The sequence below is a fragment of the Aptenodytes patagonicus genome, chromosome 16 (genome assembly GCF_965638725.1).
Source record: "Aptenodytes patagonicus chromosome 16, bAptPat1.pri.cur, whole genome shotgun sequence".
Taxonomy (NCBI): domain Eukaryota; kingdom Metazoa; phylum Chordata; class Aves; order Sphenisciformes; family Spheniscidae; genus Aptenodytes; species Aptenodytes patagonicus.
Window position 1 is genome coordinate 9994306 of NC_134964.1, and position 18981 is coordinate 10013286.

An 18981-nucleotide genomic window follows, 5' to 3' on the forward strand; every position below is an offset into this window, starting at 1 on the left:
GACAAGTTTCAGTGTATTGTTTAAGCCAGTTAAACTGGACTTTTTGCCTATACAGAATGTCTTTTAATTTCTTTCTTTAATAAATATGTCTTCATATATATGGTATCTTATAGCTCCTTGTGCATCTAGTCCCATATCTGTCAACTGGGGTCTCCGAGTCACTGAACAAGCCTACAGTCAGTTTTCAAAGATAGTTTTTCCTCACTTGGGAAGAATTTCTTTTAAACTAACTTCTATTGCAAAATTTTGAAGCAAAAGCACACTCTCTCCATGGTACCCTATTTTTAATAGTATAAATGTTCAAAAAGAGGGTAAAGAATGTTAATTCCCATCCCATCTGACAAAACCTTCAAGGAATATATGGCAATATCATTATCCAGAGACTCCTGGGGAAAGACACAAGATAAAATAAAGCTGCACCATTACCAGATAGGATGACTTCTAGGACTTTCAAGCACACCAAGACTGGACACTTCATAATTTTGCTTCAATACACAGTGTATGGAAACCACTTCAAAAATTAAATCACTACAAGAAAGCATGCAGGTCAGGACTAAGCAAGTTCCTTAAGAAAGCGTGGACCTACTCCTACGTTATAACCTGTCCTTGTTCTATCTGATTTTGATCAATTTTGAGTTCAGATTTTAAACCCCGAAATTCCAAACTATGAACCATATTAGGAAGTTAGTAGGATCATATGCAATATGGATCTGTTTTTAAGCTGTGAGATTGCATTCAAAGTTATTAAAGTGCACTTTTTTTGTGTGTGTGTGTTACACGCTGCCACAACTAATGTAGCTGTGATAGGATTTCTCTCATTGTGAATGGTGAGGAAGGCATGCATAGGGCAGTTCCACTAAGCTCTCCAGACTATGAAATATTGATAGAGTGAATGCTCAGCTTCATAAGAGATTAGTATTGTACTACAAATACTAAAGAATGGCTATGCAACTATTCATTTCAGATAAAAGTACATATGTACTTACAATTTCCTGATGAAACATTTTTGAGCGACAAAAACTCAGGAGAAAGTGTGTAAAATTCTAATCCCATTTCCTTTGTCCTTTTCTTTTGTTATTTAACAATGGCCTCAAATCGGACTTTTCATTTTCTTCTCCCCTCCTCTGACCTGCCCGCACAGATTTCTTTCCAACATGCCTTTCTGCTCCACTAAAGAAATCTTGACTACTACCTCCTGGCACATAATTTCAGTTTGATTTATGAACACTTACTGTTAAAAGTGTAAGCTTTTTTGAGATCACAAGCTACTACTCAATAAAATTTTATAGATATTATCTAACCAAAAAAGAGAAAGTGTTTAATCCCTGGTCCTTAAGGGATGAACTTTTGGTGAGGAAGAAACAGCAAAGGAATCATCTCCTGTTTTGAGGTCCATGCTTCTAAGCTTTCAGAAAGAGGCCAGTCTCTGAGCTACATTCTGAAGGACGAAGATTGGAATGGAGGTGTCCTGGGGTTAGAAGTGATGCCAAGGGTAAAAACCAAAGGATTTGTTTTCCACTGAGATAAACCTATAGTCTGAAAAGTATTTCATCCCGATTGTGAGGATTTGACTCATTTTCCCCAATCACTGCAAGATGCCAAAAACTCCATTGCTTCTTTAGTTTCATGGTGCTTTGACCACTACCACAACCTCGGGGAAGAATTTTAGATCCATAAGTTACAAGGAACCGTGGGCTGCCCTCTCACATGTACTATCTATCATCTCCTCCTCACCTCCACTTGCCATTCCATGAGAAGTCAATCAGGCAGACCATACCACAGCAATTAGTGCAGCACACCAGAGCATTTACTGCTTTTAACACTTGGACATACAGCCCCCTTATTAGATAAAAATACATTTTGTAGGCACTTCTATCCACACTCTTTCCTCTTTTCTGCCCACAAACACTTAAAATTTCTTCATAGCTGTTCCCAAATGGCTTCAAGATTTCCATCAGGCTGTCTAGTAATAGGGGAGTGACCTGTACTCCAGCCTAGTTCCCATGGAAGAGTGCAACAACGGACTGGAGGAAGTTCCTCCCACATAAATGCACTTGTTCTCACCTTTCTTATTAGAAGAGAAAAAAAACAAAGAATTGGAAAGATTTGTGGTAACCTCAAGACCTGCAGGAGCCTGTTTCTAAATGATTAGCTTGCCTGCATCTCTCTACAGGAATAGGAGTAATCAATCCTTGCCTTTGATCTCTATTTGACAACAATACCTGAATCTACAGCTCATTTTCTCTTCCTTTCTACGTTTTCTCTACTTTCCAGCATTAAGTGCTAGAAAGTGTGTTTCAAGATGGAGTTTGGTCCAATAAAAGCTTAGCTGATGAGCTGCTGTTCCTTGCAGATTGCAGAAAGTGTTATTGTGATGCCTTCGCTCCCCTTTCTAGTTCACAGACAACGCCTCCAGCTCTGCTTCTGTACTAAGATTAGTCAAGAGTTTCATCCACAGGTGGAGCTGCTTCACAGTCACTTCTTTCTGTGGCCCTTAAGCATCCACACAGTTTTAAAAACTTAAAAGAGTAAGCAAAGGACAAATTGTATTGAGGATGAAATAACTAATGTAATGGAAAACTCAGGTGCAAACTCATTTAAATATGCCACCCTCTCACAGTGACCTAGGACAAGGAACTACTAACAGGCGCCACAGCATCCATCAAAACTGAGCCCGGTCTTTGGTGTCACTGACACAAATCAAGCTCTTAAATGCTGTCAGGCTGAGAAAAGCTTGTGATGTGAAAAACACTTATTCTTCTGATCTTTTGAGAATCAATTTTTGCACTGATCCACAGGAATCATTATTTAGGAAGACTTACAAGTGCCAGTCACAAGCTCCACTGCTATGAATTTTATGTGATCCTAATTTAGATGAAGCAACATTTATTTTCAGGAATAATACTTAACAAGCAGCAAAAGTAATGGATATTTCACTATCCAGCAATTAATGTCCCATTTAATTACTCAAACAAAACCACTACAGGAATATATGTATTAACTATGAGCTTTTGCTTTTCCCTGCTTCTGCTGTCCCATGTTTTAATCACATTCATAATTGCCCCTTAGCAATGAATTCTTTTGAGATGTACTCAGAAAATAGTACATTGCAAGAAGCAGCATACAGGTGGGAAAGAATTATGCATTCAGCTATATGTCACAGTAAAAACTTAAGTATTCCCATAAGGCTTGCTCTCAGGAGATTTTATCCGTGTTGAATTTTAACATTCAGTTGCACTCCCATAAACAAGCTGCCTACAATTTGCTACCTAACCTCCGTACTGTGAGGTAATACAGATTGGAGGAATATACAAAGGAAACAATTTTCAATGACAACTGTGCCCTTGACATGTAACTGTGACTTCAGCCAAACCACTTACTCTCTCATTTGTTTCCTTGTCCCTAAAATGAAGCTAGCACTGACCTATTCTAACAGGGTTACTGTGAAAATTAATTAGTAAACACCATTTCAATACTTTGCAGTTAACACATGTTCTGTTTTACAAGTATTATAAAAAAATATCCTCTGTTGTTCTTATTTTGGCAAGAGAAAAAGTACTAAGACATGCCAGATTAAATTATAACAAGATGTAAGGCATATATGAAAGGACTTTGAGAACCATACAAATATTAACATACCACAATACTTGTAAGAAAAAATACTACAAGATTATTATGCCTCTAATATTATAAATTCATTGCATAACTTAGGTTGGAAGAGACCTTGGGAGGTCATCTGGTCCAATTCCCTTTCTCAAACCAAGGCCAACTTCTAAATTATATCCAACTTCTGAGTTCCATCAGGTTGCTCAGGGTCATTATCATTAGCACATGTGAGTGCAACATTCAGATACTCGTCTTTCCCAGGTATGTCTCAGGGACACATATTTTGCTACCTCCATGTCTCCTGTGCTTGATTTTTGAGCAGGGGGCATGGAATAGATGACCTCCAGAGGTCCCTTCCAACTTCAGTTATTCTGATTACACATGGAACGGGCCATTCACATTAATACCAACTTTGACAATAACTTTCTATTTGCAGCATGACTGTTTTGCCACTGGATTTCAAGCCCGTTCATGCTCCCAACCTTCACATGACACTACCACTTCTGCTTTCTTGGCAGCATCCTTCTGGCCCTTCTAGTTTAATTCACTGCCAAATTCCCTTGTAAACTCCTTGGGTCATGAAAACACCAAGGAGAAACTGCAAATTATGTGTTAGACTGTCTCAACCAACACTCAATCATGCAAGCAAGTAGGGGAATGATGTAACTGTCCCCTCACTCTCCTCCTTGGTCTGCTTAAGCTGTGGCTGGACACCAGGGAAGGGCAGGGGCTACCCCTGCCTGGTGCCAGTGACAGGGAAGGGATGCAAAGCAGGGCTGGGGGAATGTAAGAGGTCTCACCTCCATCCACTGTCCACGGCAGCTGGTTGGGGGCACTGGAAAGGCTGAGCTGCTGCTCAGAAGGAAATGAAGCAACTCATCTGCCTGATTAAAGGGAAGCAGGAACAGTTTATTTGGCACTATAGATCTATTCAACATCTTTCATCTTATGTACTGACAGCTTTGTCTGCTTAACATTTACCAGCTCTAAATGTTACTCGGGAAAGAAGGAAAAACTGCATCTCATCTGCTGAATGACACCAAGACAGAAGCATTGTCAGGGAAACTGCACAAACACAATTGTGCTCTCATCCTTGTCATCTGTTTAGGATTAATTGCTAATTCATTCTCATGTAAAGTGCCCAAGAAAAACCACCATATCATTAGGCAAATAACCTGATAATAATATTTTCTGTAATCATACAATGAAACTTATTTAACAGGTATACTTATTCAATTACTTATAAATAAGTATATTTATTTGAGATAATAAATCAACTAGGGGAGAGCTTTAGGCAAGTCCTTACCTAAACCCAACAAAAGTAACATGGAATGACAGCATCTGTGAGTGCCCTGATCCCGGGTGAAGAGAGGGTGCCAGAGGAGAGGACAGAAGCTTCTCTAAACGATTTTGCTACATATATGCCAAGCACAGAAGCATAAAGAAGCCTATGGCCTAAAAAAACCAAACTGCAACGGGATTCTAATGAAGCCTAGTTACAAACTTGTCCCAAATTTATTTACTAGACAGAGAAATTACTTGCTGTTATAAATAAAATCACTGATTAACATAACGAACTCTCCCACAGCCAGTGTGTAATTCGCAGAAGTATTATCAATAATTTTAAAAGTACTTGCTTCTATTCTAAATTCAGAAGCACCTGGACTGAAAACTTCCAAATTACAGTTTTTAAAGAAAATAAGTGAACTTAATTATTTCCTACTAAAAGTCAATGAGCATTTTTAGACTTCAACAGAATCCCTGCCTGCTTCTCTCCTGTCAGCACAGTTGGTTGCTCAAAATAGTAGGAGTTTCCACTCTGTACTTTATGTCTGAAGGTGCGACAACCTAGTGAAGCATTTAGAAGTGAAAACTGCATAACTGTGCTCTCTCCTAATCACGTTACTGAGTCTCACCAAGGCCTTTTGGCTCCATTTCTTCTCCCTACAGCCAAGAAAAGGACAGGGATATCACCTCTGCTCTGCCTTCCGGTTCTCCCCTTCGGTACTCAACCTCACCCAACAAATACGGTCAAGTCTGCTCTGTTCTATCACGTTAGAGCACTCTGGGCAGCTGCGGGTGGTTTCTAAATTGGACTCCTACAAAAAGTTCTCACCAAGAGAAGCCTCTAAGAACAAAGTGTTGCAATTTCAATCACATGAAACACCTTCAGATCATCTATTTTACTTTTCTTGACCTTGCTAAGCATGGCATGTTTAGTAGAGCTGCAGTCAAATCACATGGATGCCCGAGTTCTAGGTTTTGGACTTCTGATAGAGAAGGAATTCATCCTTACATTTAGTAAATCACTAAAGCATAAACACAAGGTAACTTCTGCTGCTCATTTGTTGTTAAAAAAATGGCCTTTGAACAAAAAGACTTCATGATAGCACCTATGGCGTGTGACATTAACACTCACAAAGCTTAGGAACCAAGAAATGAAACATCTTTACTGAACTGTACAGTGTAACACAGCTGAACTTCAAGTTAATTTGGTATTTTGTTTTACTTTATCTGTTACATTACTTGAATTTCATCAAGTAACTGGTTGAAGCTGATTTTCCTCTGCTCCCTCTTTATGCTTTCAGCTTTGCTGCATATTGATCTAGCAGTATCAAATCAAATTCATGAAATATTGGCCTGCATATGCATTACATAAAACAAAGTCCCGTGCAGCGAGCAATGAAAAGCACATAAGGTGCATGCTACATGTGTTCATTTATAACTAAGTATTTCATACCAGGGAAAAAAGCCTTAGAGGCCAATTCTCAATACTGACAGTGCTTCGCAACGCTCTGTGGAGCGCTGTCTCACACAAGACATCTGTTCAGCTCTCCCTGTTCCCCCAACACTCCTCAATCATTTCAGTAGTCCAGCTAGTATAAAGTGACCATTGCTATCTTCAACAACAGATGCCCTCAAGAAGACAGTGTATTTTGTATGAAGTAATTCATACAAGCAGCACGTGAAGTGCTGGTCTGACCTGCGCCTCCCAGGTACCTATTGCTTTATGGGCCCAGTTAAGATTATTTCATTTAATGCCATCATAAGCCTATCACTGGAATACAAAACCAGATTCTGGAAGACAGTTATCCTTCCATGGAAAACAAAACAGAAAGCAAAAGAAACTCTTCAGAGGTCTATAAAGACATGAGGCCCTATTGAGCTATTTTTTAAATATTTTTGTCACAATTGCAACAGGTCCTCCTTTTTCTACCATTTCTCTCTGCAATCGTCTTACCAGTCCGAAGTGCAATTTGTGATTAGTATTGCAAATCAGTAAGAATTACTCTCCTACAACCCATGAACTTTACATAGCTGGTTATTACTGCAGCTGCTAATGCCAGCTCCGTTTATTCTTCCCCAGGACTGACAGCTACATCTGTGGATTTTTTAAATCATCCTCAGCTTTCAGCTGTTACTGATTTAATATCAAGATGTGCGCCAGTTTTACTGATTGGAGCAAAACTAATGCTAGGAATGCCAGAAGGTTATAATCCACATCATCCAGATTCAATGTGGAAAAAGATCAGAGTACCCATACTCAGTGGGGAAGGGGAAAAAAAAAAAAAATCAACTATTCCATGATACAAGATGGATTACTAAGTATAAGTCATGTGATATCTAACCACTGCAATAAAGCTACACTTACCTCAGTGAATGTACACACAGACACCCTGAAGCCCATTCCTGCACTATGAGAAAGCTACGTATGCATTCTTAAATGTATGCTTTTCCTTACCTGAGCAGAAAAAACTAAAGGCTCAGGCTTTGAGCACACACTTTTTTCCATTCTAAATGAAGAATAATACAACTTCACAAGTTCCCAAATAGCCCATACCTTCATCTCAAATATTTTTAAACTTTCAGAAACACACATTTCTGACAGCTATGAAAATATGTTAAGTTTGATATTCAAAGAAGAGTCACATTTCACTCTCCAATGCACAGAATTCATTTTGCACCATAGATTATTTTCTTCCACAAACACACAGAATAAGTGATTGCGACCTTTCCTTCTATCCTTATATAATAAACAACTTGTATGAAGAACAAACTCCTTTGTGAGTTGAAAATAAGTGCAGCAAAGCTGACCTTAAAACCAAGAAATGTACATGCAAATAAGGAACACAAAACTGGTACTGAGATTTCATTCCAACTGCAGGGTTTCATCTACACTTTATCATAAAGTGAAGTCTGTGACCTGTCTAATATTGCCAGTCCCCAAATTCACACAAGAATCTCCAAAATTATGCAATTTTAAATATGGTTTACACTGATAAATTTGGTAGCAGCAGAAAGTATACCACTTTTATCATTAAAAAAGGAATGCCTTGATATCTGCCATTTACTCTTAATCTTCCTGTATCTATTGAGGATTACTAAAACGGGTCTCAGGCCAGCAAAGGAAAGTTAATGTTGAAAGGGCTGTGGGCTTCATTTTGAAGAACCTCATTCTAACTGTTGCTCTATTTCATTTTGTCTCTTGAACAGAGCTACCCCTGGTGCAAAGGATGAAAACAAAATGCTAATACCTCAATTTTGGAAATAGAATTAATGTAGCCATTTAAAAGCAACAGATACTACTTTAGAACTGTTTCTTTGTCAAAAAAAAAACATTTTCCTTTCAAAGTAGGGTTTCACTTGGCACCAAGAATTCTCTTACTCATGGTACATAGAGTTTCTTGCAGCAGACAGAGGTCCTGACTTAAGTCAAAAGACACATTTATACTTCTGAAGCCCGTCAGGACACAAGAAAGATGCATTCCTTAATGCCACATTTGGTTATGAATTAGCCAAAGGTCTGTACATGTGAATTGGCATCACAGTGGTGACTTGGTCATGTCCGTTAAAAAGAAAAAAAATAAATCTCAAGAGGCTCTAGGTTAATAAATTATAATTCCTTCCTAAAGCTAGAGGTGTTTGTTAATAATTGAACTAGATAATGCTACAGAGCATGCTACAAATTATATTGAGAGTCTTTCGCTCAGATGTGTGAGAATCGGGACCTACAGACTTCTTATATAATCCACCAGTGATACATACGTAGAGAAGTGATTAAAGTTTTAAAATTAGGCTCCACTTCTAAGAAAACAGTTTTCCCTGTCCCTAACTGTCTGGCTAAGACTGATCCTTAAACGGTAAGTGCTGCGAAAGCATTTGAAGCAGCAGTGGGACTTGCCTAGGCAGCACTCCAAGACACACGAAATCCCAATGTTTTATTTTTAATTGTCTTTTTTTGTATTTCCAATTACTGCTTTTCTGCTCTGCTGTATCGGTAACAATGCCTTTCTGGTCCCTACTGTAAAGCCTGACACTTTAACAAATTACTGCTCACAGAAAAAAGAATGTGCTCATTTTGGCACACAGCACCAGGTTCCAAAAATGCAGACTAACTTTGAGACAACAAGAAGTGCCAGGTTTTGGAACTGAAATGGCATTAGCAATACGGAGAAGGTAAATTAACTATCATGCACTAAAAGTGAACCAGCAATTACGACAGTCATCTCTGAAAAAGCCTGAATCTCCTAAAATGAGAAGCATAAAAGCTTATCAACACATGGTTTTAAAAGTTGGGTTGGAGTGACAGGAGAAGCACAGAGGATCAAAAGAAGCATAAACCAACCAACCAAACAAACAAAAAACAAAACAAACAAAAAAAAAAAAAACAAAGAAGGAAGGAGTGAAAAAACACTGCAAAGGAACATTCTGAACATGAAAAATACATCAACTTGTACCACCAACAGAAAACACCCTGGGGTCATTCCCTCACAAGCTGTATTTTATCAATAAGAGGAAACCTTTAAGTGCAATTGCCTTCACACTGCGCTTCACCTCTAAAGCTTTTCTCCCTTTTCTCACAGGATGTTAGTAGTTATTTAGATTGCACCATAGGTAGTGACACAATCACGGGACCCCTGACAACTGTGTTTAGACAGAGGAGTGTGTTAGAAAGGTGTAACTGGCATTAAACTTAATTTTCTATTGTGTACATGTAGCACAGCTGATCTTTCAAAAAAGGCCATTCCCTCCGAGCTCTGCATTGTTTTGTTTTGAAAAGGTGTGTTTAACCAGTTCTGTGGCACACATGCTGTCAATACAACAACCTGTGAAAGAGAATGGCCAAAACCAGGTGCTGTTAAAAATCTTTCTGTACTTCGTCCGCTCCCCCTTCCTCCCCAAGAACGACATAAAGAGCAAACACCTTGCAGCAGAGCCTGGAAGTTAACCGGATGGGGCTGAATGGAAGCAATTTCACAGTTGCAGACTTTTTGAAATTAAGTCAGGGGCACGCTGCATACAGCAATCGGACTGAGTGCCCCTGTACTTTGCAAGGAGACAGCTGTCCTCCCAGCTACCTAGAATTCAGCTACGATTTCTACAGCTATAAAAACATGTTAATCTTCGAATTGCATCTGGAAATGAAATAGTTTAATGTGTTCCCTTTCAATATACTGGTGGCAGCATTTTGCAAAAGATGATACTTTCAGTTTAGGGTTTATTTCCAACCACAAAAGCCAAAATAATCAAACATACAATTCTTGATACCAAACCCAGAATGCAGATAATCTCAGAGTTTATCTAAGCCAGCATTACTGCTGGTGAGTGGATCGCTGTGATCCATAAATCAAAAAAATCCCACACCCATCCCCATTTGCAGGCAGCAACAGAAGTCAGTTCTGCTTGGGGTAATGCCTCTCAGCAGACAATTACTGAGGCTGTCTTTAAATGAGTAAATTTCCATCTTTTCTCTCTTGAAAAAAAAGACAGAACACAGTAGGAATATAAAGTTGTCCTTGATTTTTTTTTTTTTTCTGCAAAAGTGTGACTGGTCTTGCATTATAAAAGGTTACACTGCTGTAAGCTCAGTACTCACCTGCCAGACAGATGAGCTGAGGCTGACCTCGCTCTTCCTAGGCATACTGCCCCAAAGTAATTCTAGTTTCAAATGATCCACTTATTAGAAAAATCTTAAACCAGCCTTAAAGGAAAGGCTTTTTTTTTTAGGTATAACTGACAGCCATCAGAATGCTTATCCCTGTCAGATCGACTGAAAGCAAGTATGGACTTAAAACCAAGTTACCGTGGTTCATCATGTTACTGCAGGTTAGCAGAGCTGTGGTAATCAATCATCTTCACACCCAGCCCACAGCAATTACAGGGTATTAAGCCCCATCTTGAACAGCAAAGGAATTTCAGGCCAGTCTAAAACAAATTGCTTTATTTTGGATTTGCTGTAGTCACATAGTTATCTTGCTCTTGATGCAGAGTGACCTGCTGTCATAACTGGATTGCAGTTCTAAGCCCTACAGCTTTCAAGGAAATCACTTTGTGTGGCTTAACTCCAGATATTTCAAACTGTGGCCGCATTTTAACCTTTTTTAATCTTTACTTTTTATGTAGTCAGTCTGAAGACAAAATGCTACATTATTCCACAGTTACTGCTGGCACAAAGCAAAGTCCCACTACATCCCCCAGCCCACCCAGTTAATAAATGGCACAGTTTTCGCCCGCCTCAATGCAGGCAAACTAAGACTCTTACCGGCTCGGGGCTCTACCGTCTTGTTGGAACCTGCATCCATAAAGACAAACCGTCCACCACCAAAGTCTTCAGTGTAGTCAGAGAGATAGAGCAGTGAAGTATAGTCAAAAGAGCCGTAAGTTACCTAGGAGTAAGACAACATTACCAAAAATTACCAAATTCTACTCTCATCTCTGCAGAGCACAAATAATTAAGCAGATGGATCTGATGGGGTTTTCTAATTTTCCAGTTTTCACGTATTTAATAAAGGGGTCTCTGAAAGCTGAGAACATTCTTTTCTAGAAATTATATATGTTTATTAGTCTATTCTATTCTGTTTACACACACACTACATACAAGACTAGCATGTTATGTTTATTTCTATTATTACAGTTTCCATAATTAAAGAAGTGTTCCTATTGATTTCTATCATCCTAAGTCTACTGAACAGCTAGCAAAAAAAAAGTGTCAGAAGTTACACCTCTGCATTGCATCAAAAATACAGAAAGGCTCAGATCTATTTATACTATTTCAAGATAAAATTTCACCATAAGGTTAATGAGACCCGAGAACAGCCTTGGACTAACTAATTCCACCCATTATCTAATCATCGTTATAGGTTTCTGGAAACCTCACCTTTTACTCCTTCACCAGCTACCATGCAGGAGCTTCATGGCAACAGTGAATCAGACCTTCCAAGTAAACACACATTTGTTGGAGGAACTTCTACTCTTTTCCATACAGGTTTTGTTTAAAAACCTTCAAATGTGACTTTCAAAGTCTCTGCTTCTTCTCAGCCTACAGACCAAACACCCCATTTTTAATTATAACAAGGTGATTTTCCTTCCTTTTAAAGTATTATTTTTGCTCGATATGTATGTTGAAGATGGAGAAAAGGAATACTATATATTAATGCTCAGAGTGAAGCTATCTAAATATTTAACACTGAGTTTAGCTGATTCTGAAAATACTTCCTTTTCATATCTACGTCACCAACAATTAAAAATATACTTAAAGCCAATGGCTGTATACTCCAATTTCTTTACAGTATATCACAAGTCAATCAAGTTCTGCATTACACTGTCAAAAAGTGAAATGTGCAGCACAGTAGTACTGTATAAATATGCAGCACTTGCAGAGTGTTTTGACTGACCTGGTGACTGTTAGAGGTAGGTGCTACTTCCAAACTTAGAAGTTTTCTAAATATTTTCAATTTTGTTTTAAGTTACAGTCATTAGTGCCAGTTAAATTTTGGCTCAACAGCAGTTGTACGTATTATTCTGTGAGGGCAACGACTAAAGAGAACATAGCAGCAGATGGAATAGGAAGACATTTTCATTCTTACTCATTTTATTATTTTGACCATAAGGGCTTAAAGGAAAAAAGCCAAATCTGGTGATATGCTGCACTACACAGTCTGAATCACAAGAATGAGAGAAATGTTTTGGTGATCCCCTGCTCCCCATATTTACCCAAACCTTAGTAGCAATACAGGGCAATAAATGGGAATTAATGAGCATGTGGTACCGTAGCACCTCAAAACAGCCATTCTACAACCCTCCTCATGCAATCAGCTTTGCAAAGCTATTTTCACCTTCATTGATTTGGTGATAAAACTTCCAGTCAGTTTAAAGAAGTCTTCCGTCTAGCGAAGGCATTAGCATAGTGAAAAAGTTTGTTCAACTCATACTGCACATCTAATGCATTAAAATTGTTTTTATGAACTCTTCAGTGGTGCAGCAATCTGCTCCATCAGTGCACGCTCTGTCCTCTCCAAGGTGGCTTTACCAATTCTGAACTTTTAAGAGCTGACTACAAACCATTTTAACCTAACCAAACACATCTGATTTCTATAGATGACTAATTTGGGGAACCAAGTATGCAATGGAAAATGGCTTTTCTGTTCCTGTTCTTGTTCATTACTAACTCTCAGAAGGCAGCCAGGCCTGAGAAATGCAACACTGTGGAAAGGAGGCACTAAATTATACCCAGTTATTTAAAACGCTAGAAGTCCCCCATGTATATCAAATGTATTTATTACCCTGGTAATGATTTCCAATACCAGAAAGGTTAATAATTGAACCAGAAGTTCAAACTATGTGAGAAAAGCTGTCATTAAAACCAGGTGATAAGCCATACAGGCACACTGCTGCAAAGCAAATTTCTATAGCTCCTTATGAACAATTCAATAGAAAAAATGCAAGCACTTCCATTCAGCCTGATACTTCATACAGTTAGCGTGCTCTTTTTGAGCACCCTTTACCCAAAAAAGTCAAACACAGCTAATATTTAATGGTAGATGCTCAAAATGATATTTATATGATACCTCTTTAAAGGCTATTTTTATAAATACAACTAATTGTCAGAATTAACCAGCCACATTTTGCAGTGTGGCACCCTTAGGTTTTTGAGGGACACATGTTTATATGCAACTAAACAGTTGTAGGAATATGCAATAGGTCTGCAGTTACTAAGAAAGATATGTAGGACAGCATCCTCTGCTTTCCGTTGCAGAAGAAAATACAAACATGTATTCACTTTCCAATCAGCATAGGTCTAGCACGATATCTTGCAGAAATAAGAGTCAAAACTGCTCTTTTCCTGTAAGCCTCTACCTATCTCTTTGTGCAGATAATCACAAAAACAGCCTTGATAGCTACTTCCAATGTTCTATATATTGGTAGTATCTATTTAGTAGACAATGTAAGACACCAAATAGCATGTCTCTGAATTACAAGGGGCTGTAGGTGAGCTGAGGGAACAGGTTTGAGCAGACACAAGAATAAACTCCCTCGGATTTCAAAGACGATGCTGTCCTAAGGCAGAAGCAAGATCTTTTGATGTATTTCATTAAATGCCTAACAACGTGAGGGGAAGAAAAAGAAGAGTGAAAAGTCTGCCAGAACAGATAGCAAGCTGCTGTCAGTGATAGCCTCAAGAGCCAGAGGAGAGAGGGCTGCTAGAAGGGTTAGGGAGATGGAGAGCGTATCACAGGTAAGGAGACTGGAAGGTTTGGCTTGTTCAGCTTAGAGAAAGAAAGGCTAAAAAAGGATATGATTGCTACCTATAAATACATGGGGATGGGAGGAGGTGGAACTGAGAGGAGGGGGAAAAAATAGCTATAAACTGATCATGAACAAGTTTAGGCTAAAATAAAATAAATTAAAAAAATCAAGAAAATTTGCACTGAAGTCCTGGAATAGTTCCGACAGAAGACATTCAAGGAAAACAAACCAAAACTGATCTTACGGCAGAGCCTGACAATTCTGTGAAGGATGACAGGATCCTCACCCAGGCAGGGAACTGCAGAAATCTTCAAGTCCCACATCACTTCTATTACAGAACGTTGTAAGACTATACTGCTGTCAGAGTTGAGCGTGCAACAGCAATTCCATTATAAATCAGACATTTGAAAGGCTCAGTTCCAAACAAATTCCATCCAAAATGAAACTCCACATCTTAAGCCAACACTCTCTTTATTTGATTTAGATGCTTATAAAGTCAACAAGGTTAAATGAGTCATCTGGGTGATTTCAGGGTTTCCATTCCTATGTAACTAAAAACCAAATAAATTTTAGGGAATAAAACAAAGCCTCATATAGACACAATAGATCTGCACTACTCCATTATGCAGTTAAAATCTTCCAAACCAAGGATATTCAGATTGAGAAATATAATTGCAATAGACTCAGCAATATAGGGAAAAAGGCAAGAGGGGTATTTGTGTGTTCCAAGAAGCCTACAGCTTTGAACCAACAGTGTCAGACTTTGAAACAAAAAGTGTGTCAGATTCATTTTTCAAAGGCTTAATTTTACCTTTCTTTTGGAAAGAGGCAGGGAAAAAAAATCCTGAAGTCTTCTAGGAGCAACCTTCACCGTTTAATTATTATGCAGAAATACATAAAGTGATTTGTTCTATCCCAATGGGAAAGCATAAATAATGATACAACAGAAAAGCATCCAACAAACTGGCAAAATATTTAACATGAGTTTTATTGATCTTTCTTCAACTCCCTAGTATTCACACTTGTTTTAGAGGCCACGTAAGAATACTGCTATTCTTATCCAGGAAGTATTTCCTACCTCAGATCAATAGCAATGCATTTTTTTTCCTTGCTTTCAACTGCAGTTTGGAAGCGGCAAGTGAAACTTAGTTTGTTGAAGAAATTATATACAAGGCAGGCTGACTGCACTGAAGACAACCTGTGAAGCTACACAACTTGCCTATCCTATTTAGCCTTCTCTGAAATATTTTCTGACCTACTGACCTTCTATTTGAATTCAGTCTCCTGCACAGCCTGATCAGCTATAAATACTTATTTTTCACCTCTTTCTAAACACATAACAACATAGATACAGATATACATAATGTACACCTATAGTAGGCTAAAATTATATGCAGACATATATTCTACACATACTGTAACATAAGTCATGATCTGGCAAACACATACGTGAATGCAACATCCAAAGATCGCTCTGTTCCAATTGCACTTAAGGGGAAAATAATACCAGACCTTTTGACACGCAAACAGAAGTTAGAGACGGGAGAGGAATTAGAGGCTTGTTTGTGCAGCAAGGAAAGGATTCACATTAATCCTTTGATGCCAATTCAAGTGAATGATGTACCAGAAGTGAAGGCAGCCAGTGTCCAGTAGCAATGATACATGATGATGTAATTTGGACTTTCATGATGGACATGAAGTGAACAGGATCAAGGATGTATCTCTTTCAGACCCTATTTAAGGCATCATTAGCCTGGTTCAAACTCTGAATTTTCAACCAAGCAATGCAAACTGCTATCATTTAAACCACAGAAGTAATTGTATTATCTGGCAATAGCTGAAGTCCTTTATCCTAGAGAAAGGACGAACCACTAAGCTCGGGCAGTTTCCACAAGAATGATCCCAGCCCATGGTGGCTTGTCCACCTCTCTTCAACACCCTCTGCACTGGCAACAGCATTTGCTCCATGTGAAGCCCAAAGAGTGAGAAATGGACCCCCAAGTCATGAGCTCAAAGAGCACGTACAAGAAGTCCGCTCTAGGTCTCTATCACTCAGCACCCACGAAGCCCCTTCACTCTGTCTGGGGGCCAAGAAAGTTCTGTTCCCTTGTGCTCCACCAAAAAATGAAAGGGAACTGATCCACACAAGGCTCCCAGCTTAGCATGCAATGTTGCTGTGTCATGGGTTAACCCCAGTTGGCAACCGAGCACCACAGAGCCGCTTGCTCACGCTCCCCCACCCCCGGTGGGATGGGGGAGAGAATCAGAAGAGCAAAAGTAAGAAAACTCATGGGTTGAGATAAGAACAGTTTAATAGTTGAAATAAAATATAATGATAATAATAATAATAAATAATGGTAATGAAAAGGAAAACGAGAGAGAGAGAGAGAGAGAGAGGAACAAAACCCAGGAAAAACAAGTGATGCAACCGCTCACCACCCACTGCCCAACGCCCAGCCCGTCCCCCAACAGCAATCGCTGCCCCCCGGCCAACTCCCCCCAGCTTATATACTGAGCATAATGTCATATGGTATGGAATAGCCCTTTGGCCAGTTTGGGTCAGCTGTCCTGGCTGTGCCCCCTCCCAGCTTCTTGTGCACCTCCTCACTGGCAGAGTCTGGGAAGCTGAAAAGTCCTTGACTTAGTATAAACACTGCTCAGCAACAACTAAAACATCAGCGTGTTATCACATTATTCTCAAGCTAAATCCAAAACACAGCACTGTGCCAGCTACTAGGAAGCAAATTAACTTTATCCCAGCCACAAACAGGACATACTGTCATGACAGCACAGAAAGTGGCCCAACTTTGGCATATTCACATGCAATCCTTACTGCGAGAATGCTCTTGAACAAGAATGAAAATAACCACATTAAAATATATTTGATCAAACCTGGAACATAAGTTTAAGGCACAGACAAAAAGCACTTCAATGGTCTGAATGCTTTAGCTTTCCCAATACAGACAACTTACTGCAGAAGTCAGCTGCTACAGAAGTGAAAAATGTTCTACTTATATAGAATAAACAGGACAAGTTACAGTTTTAACTCCCAGTGTTATCTAAACAACACTCCTCTCAGAAAATACCTTGAAATTTAGCATAAGTCACATTTTCGTATTTTACAGCAGGTATGCTGTTTTTGGAGGGGCCAAATTCTACATGATTATGGACAAGGTGTTTGGTAACTGCCCCAACTGGGATAATGATCTCTGCACTGCTGTCAGAAATCCGACTATTCAATTATTCAGTATAGAAACTATTAAGGTTTAGGTTGTGCATAGCAAGTTTAAGAGATCACATTTTGTGTTTGTTTTGTTTTTTGAAGCTGGGGGTAGGTTAGAAAAAGCCGAGGCCAATCAGTTGATGTATCTGCTCTCTGAACAGACAGCCTGTGAGATAAACAAAACAGATGGATAAAAACAGCAAAACATCTAGCCTGCTGTCCATCATGTACAGGCACTGTCAGGATGCCGTAACAGTGAAGCAGCTTCTACAGAGGAAACAAATTCTCTTCATGGAAACAGATTTTCTTCTAAATGACAAAATAACTCATACATTATAGGAGAGATTTAGGTAGAAACACTTAATTGTGAGGTTATCCAACCACCTTATTCGTTTACCAATGCAAAACACATGCAGAAAAGAATAAAGAGAATATTGGCAAGCCTAATGCTTGTGCAGACACAAATCTCATTACAGTAATAAATCAGAGTCTGAAATTCTAAAATATGCTTTTTTGGGCTGAAAGAAAAAAAGTGGAGAAAATAGCCATCAGCTATTGAAATTTACTGCTTTCTCTTCTCTTGTGGCAGTCAAATTTGATTCTCTGAAAGTATGGAAAAACTGTGAGGAACCTATGAATTCATTGCACTTCACACAACCACAATCACTAGTTTATTTAGTGTCTCTTGGAAATGAGTGCAACATGTGATGGAATTCTCATGAACCCCACCAGCACAATTTGCTCCCTACAACCAGTTCCTACCAGCACTAGTCAAAATAATCTGCACCTCAAAATCATCCCTACCACCTCTGGTCCTAGGTCCACCCCTATTCAATGGTTACATCACAGCTTTTTAAACAAGAAGCATCCAAAAGCTGGTCTCGTCTTTGTTATATCAGTGACTGCAAATTCCACCCTGCATTACTTTCTTCTTTCAAACAGCGGCTGTATCAGGTATCATCGCTGTCACCATGTTTTCTAAATTTAACCTGCTTTTGCCCATATGACAAGAAAGGGCACAAGAGCTTACGCTAATGTTGTGAGCAACAACAGACATTGTACTTCCCTTAGACTGACTTTTTCTGGGAAATATTTTCAAGGCAAGGAATATTTCTCTCTTTGATTTTTCATCTTAGATGTTTCAGGTCATAGACTTCAAGGTACACTACCCACAGACAGACTTCAGCACTTGAGGCGTAACTTAGATTTTGATGGGATAAGTTTTATTTGATTCCATCTTGGGTGATCCATGACTCTAGAGTGACTCTAATTTTTAAATCCTGAAGACATGAAATGTGGGTATTGTTTTTTTGGGAGGGTTTTTTTTGTGTTGGGGTTTTTTTTTTGCTATTTGATTCTTCCATTGTTAGTTTGTATTCTGCTATGCTGCACAGAACCTTTGAACTCAGTTAAATTCAGAAATAAACTCAATACCAATCCCAATTTAAGTCCATTGAGAAATGCAAAGTATTAAGCTATGAGCCTACAGATAGAAGACATTTAACACTTTAATTAAGACATTAAAAGAAAGTCACAATACTTACATTCTAAAAACAACAAAACATCAAATTATTAAAAGAGGGTACCATATCCCCATTGAATAACATGCAGTAAAAAAGCCTCAA

The 18981-nt window shown here is 38.8% G+C and overlaps 1 protein-coding gene across 2 annotated transcripts in view; it reads right to left on the reverse strand.

Annotated features, from left to right (window-relative positions):
* OGFOD3 (2-oxoglutarate and iron dependent oxygenase domain containing 3) overlaps positions 1 to 18981 on the reverse strand; it is a 52340-nt gene that overhangs the window by 6127 nt on the left and 27232 nt on the right. Inside the window, exon 8 of one of the 2 annotated variants that reach the window (XM_076353703.1) lies at positions 11150 to 11273. The exons of the other annotated variant lie outside the window; for it this stretch is intronic. Within the exon in view, the coding sequence (XP_076209818.1) occupies positions 11150 to 11273 (124 nt within the window). The remainder of the gene's footprint in view (positions 1 to 11149; positions 11274 to 18981) is intronic. 2 annotated transcript variants of the gene reach the window in all.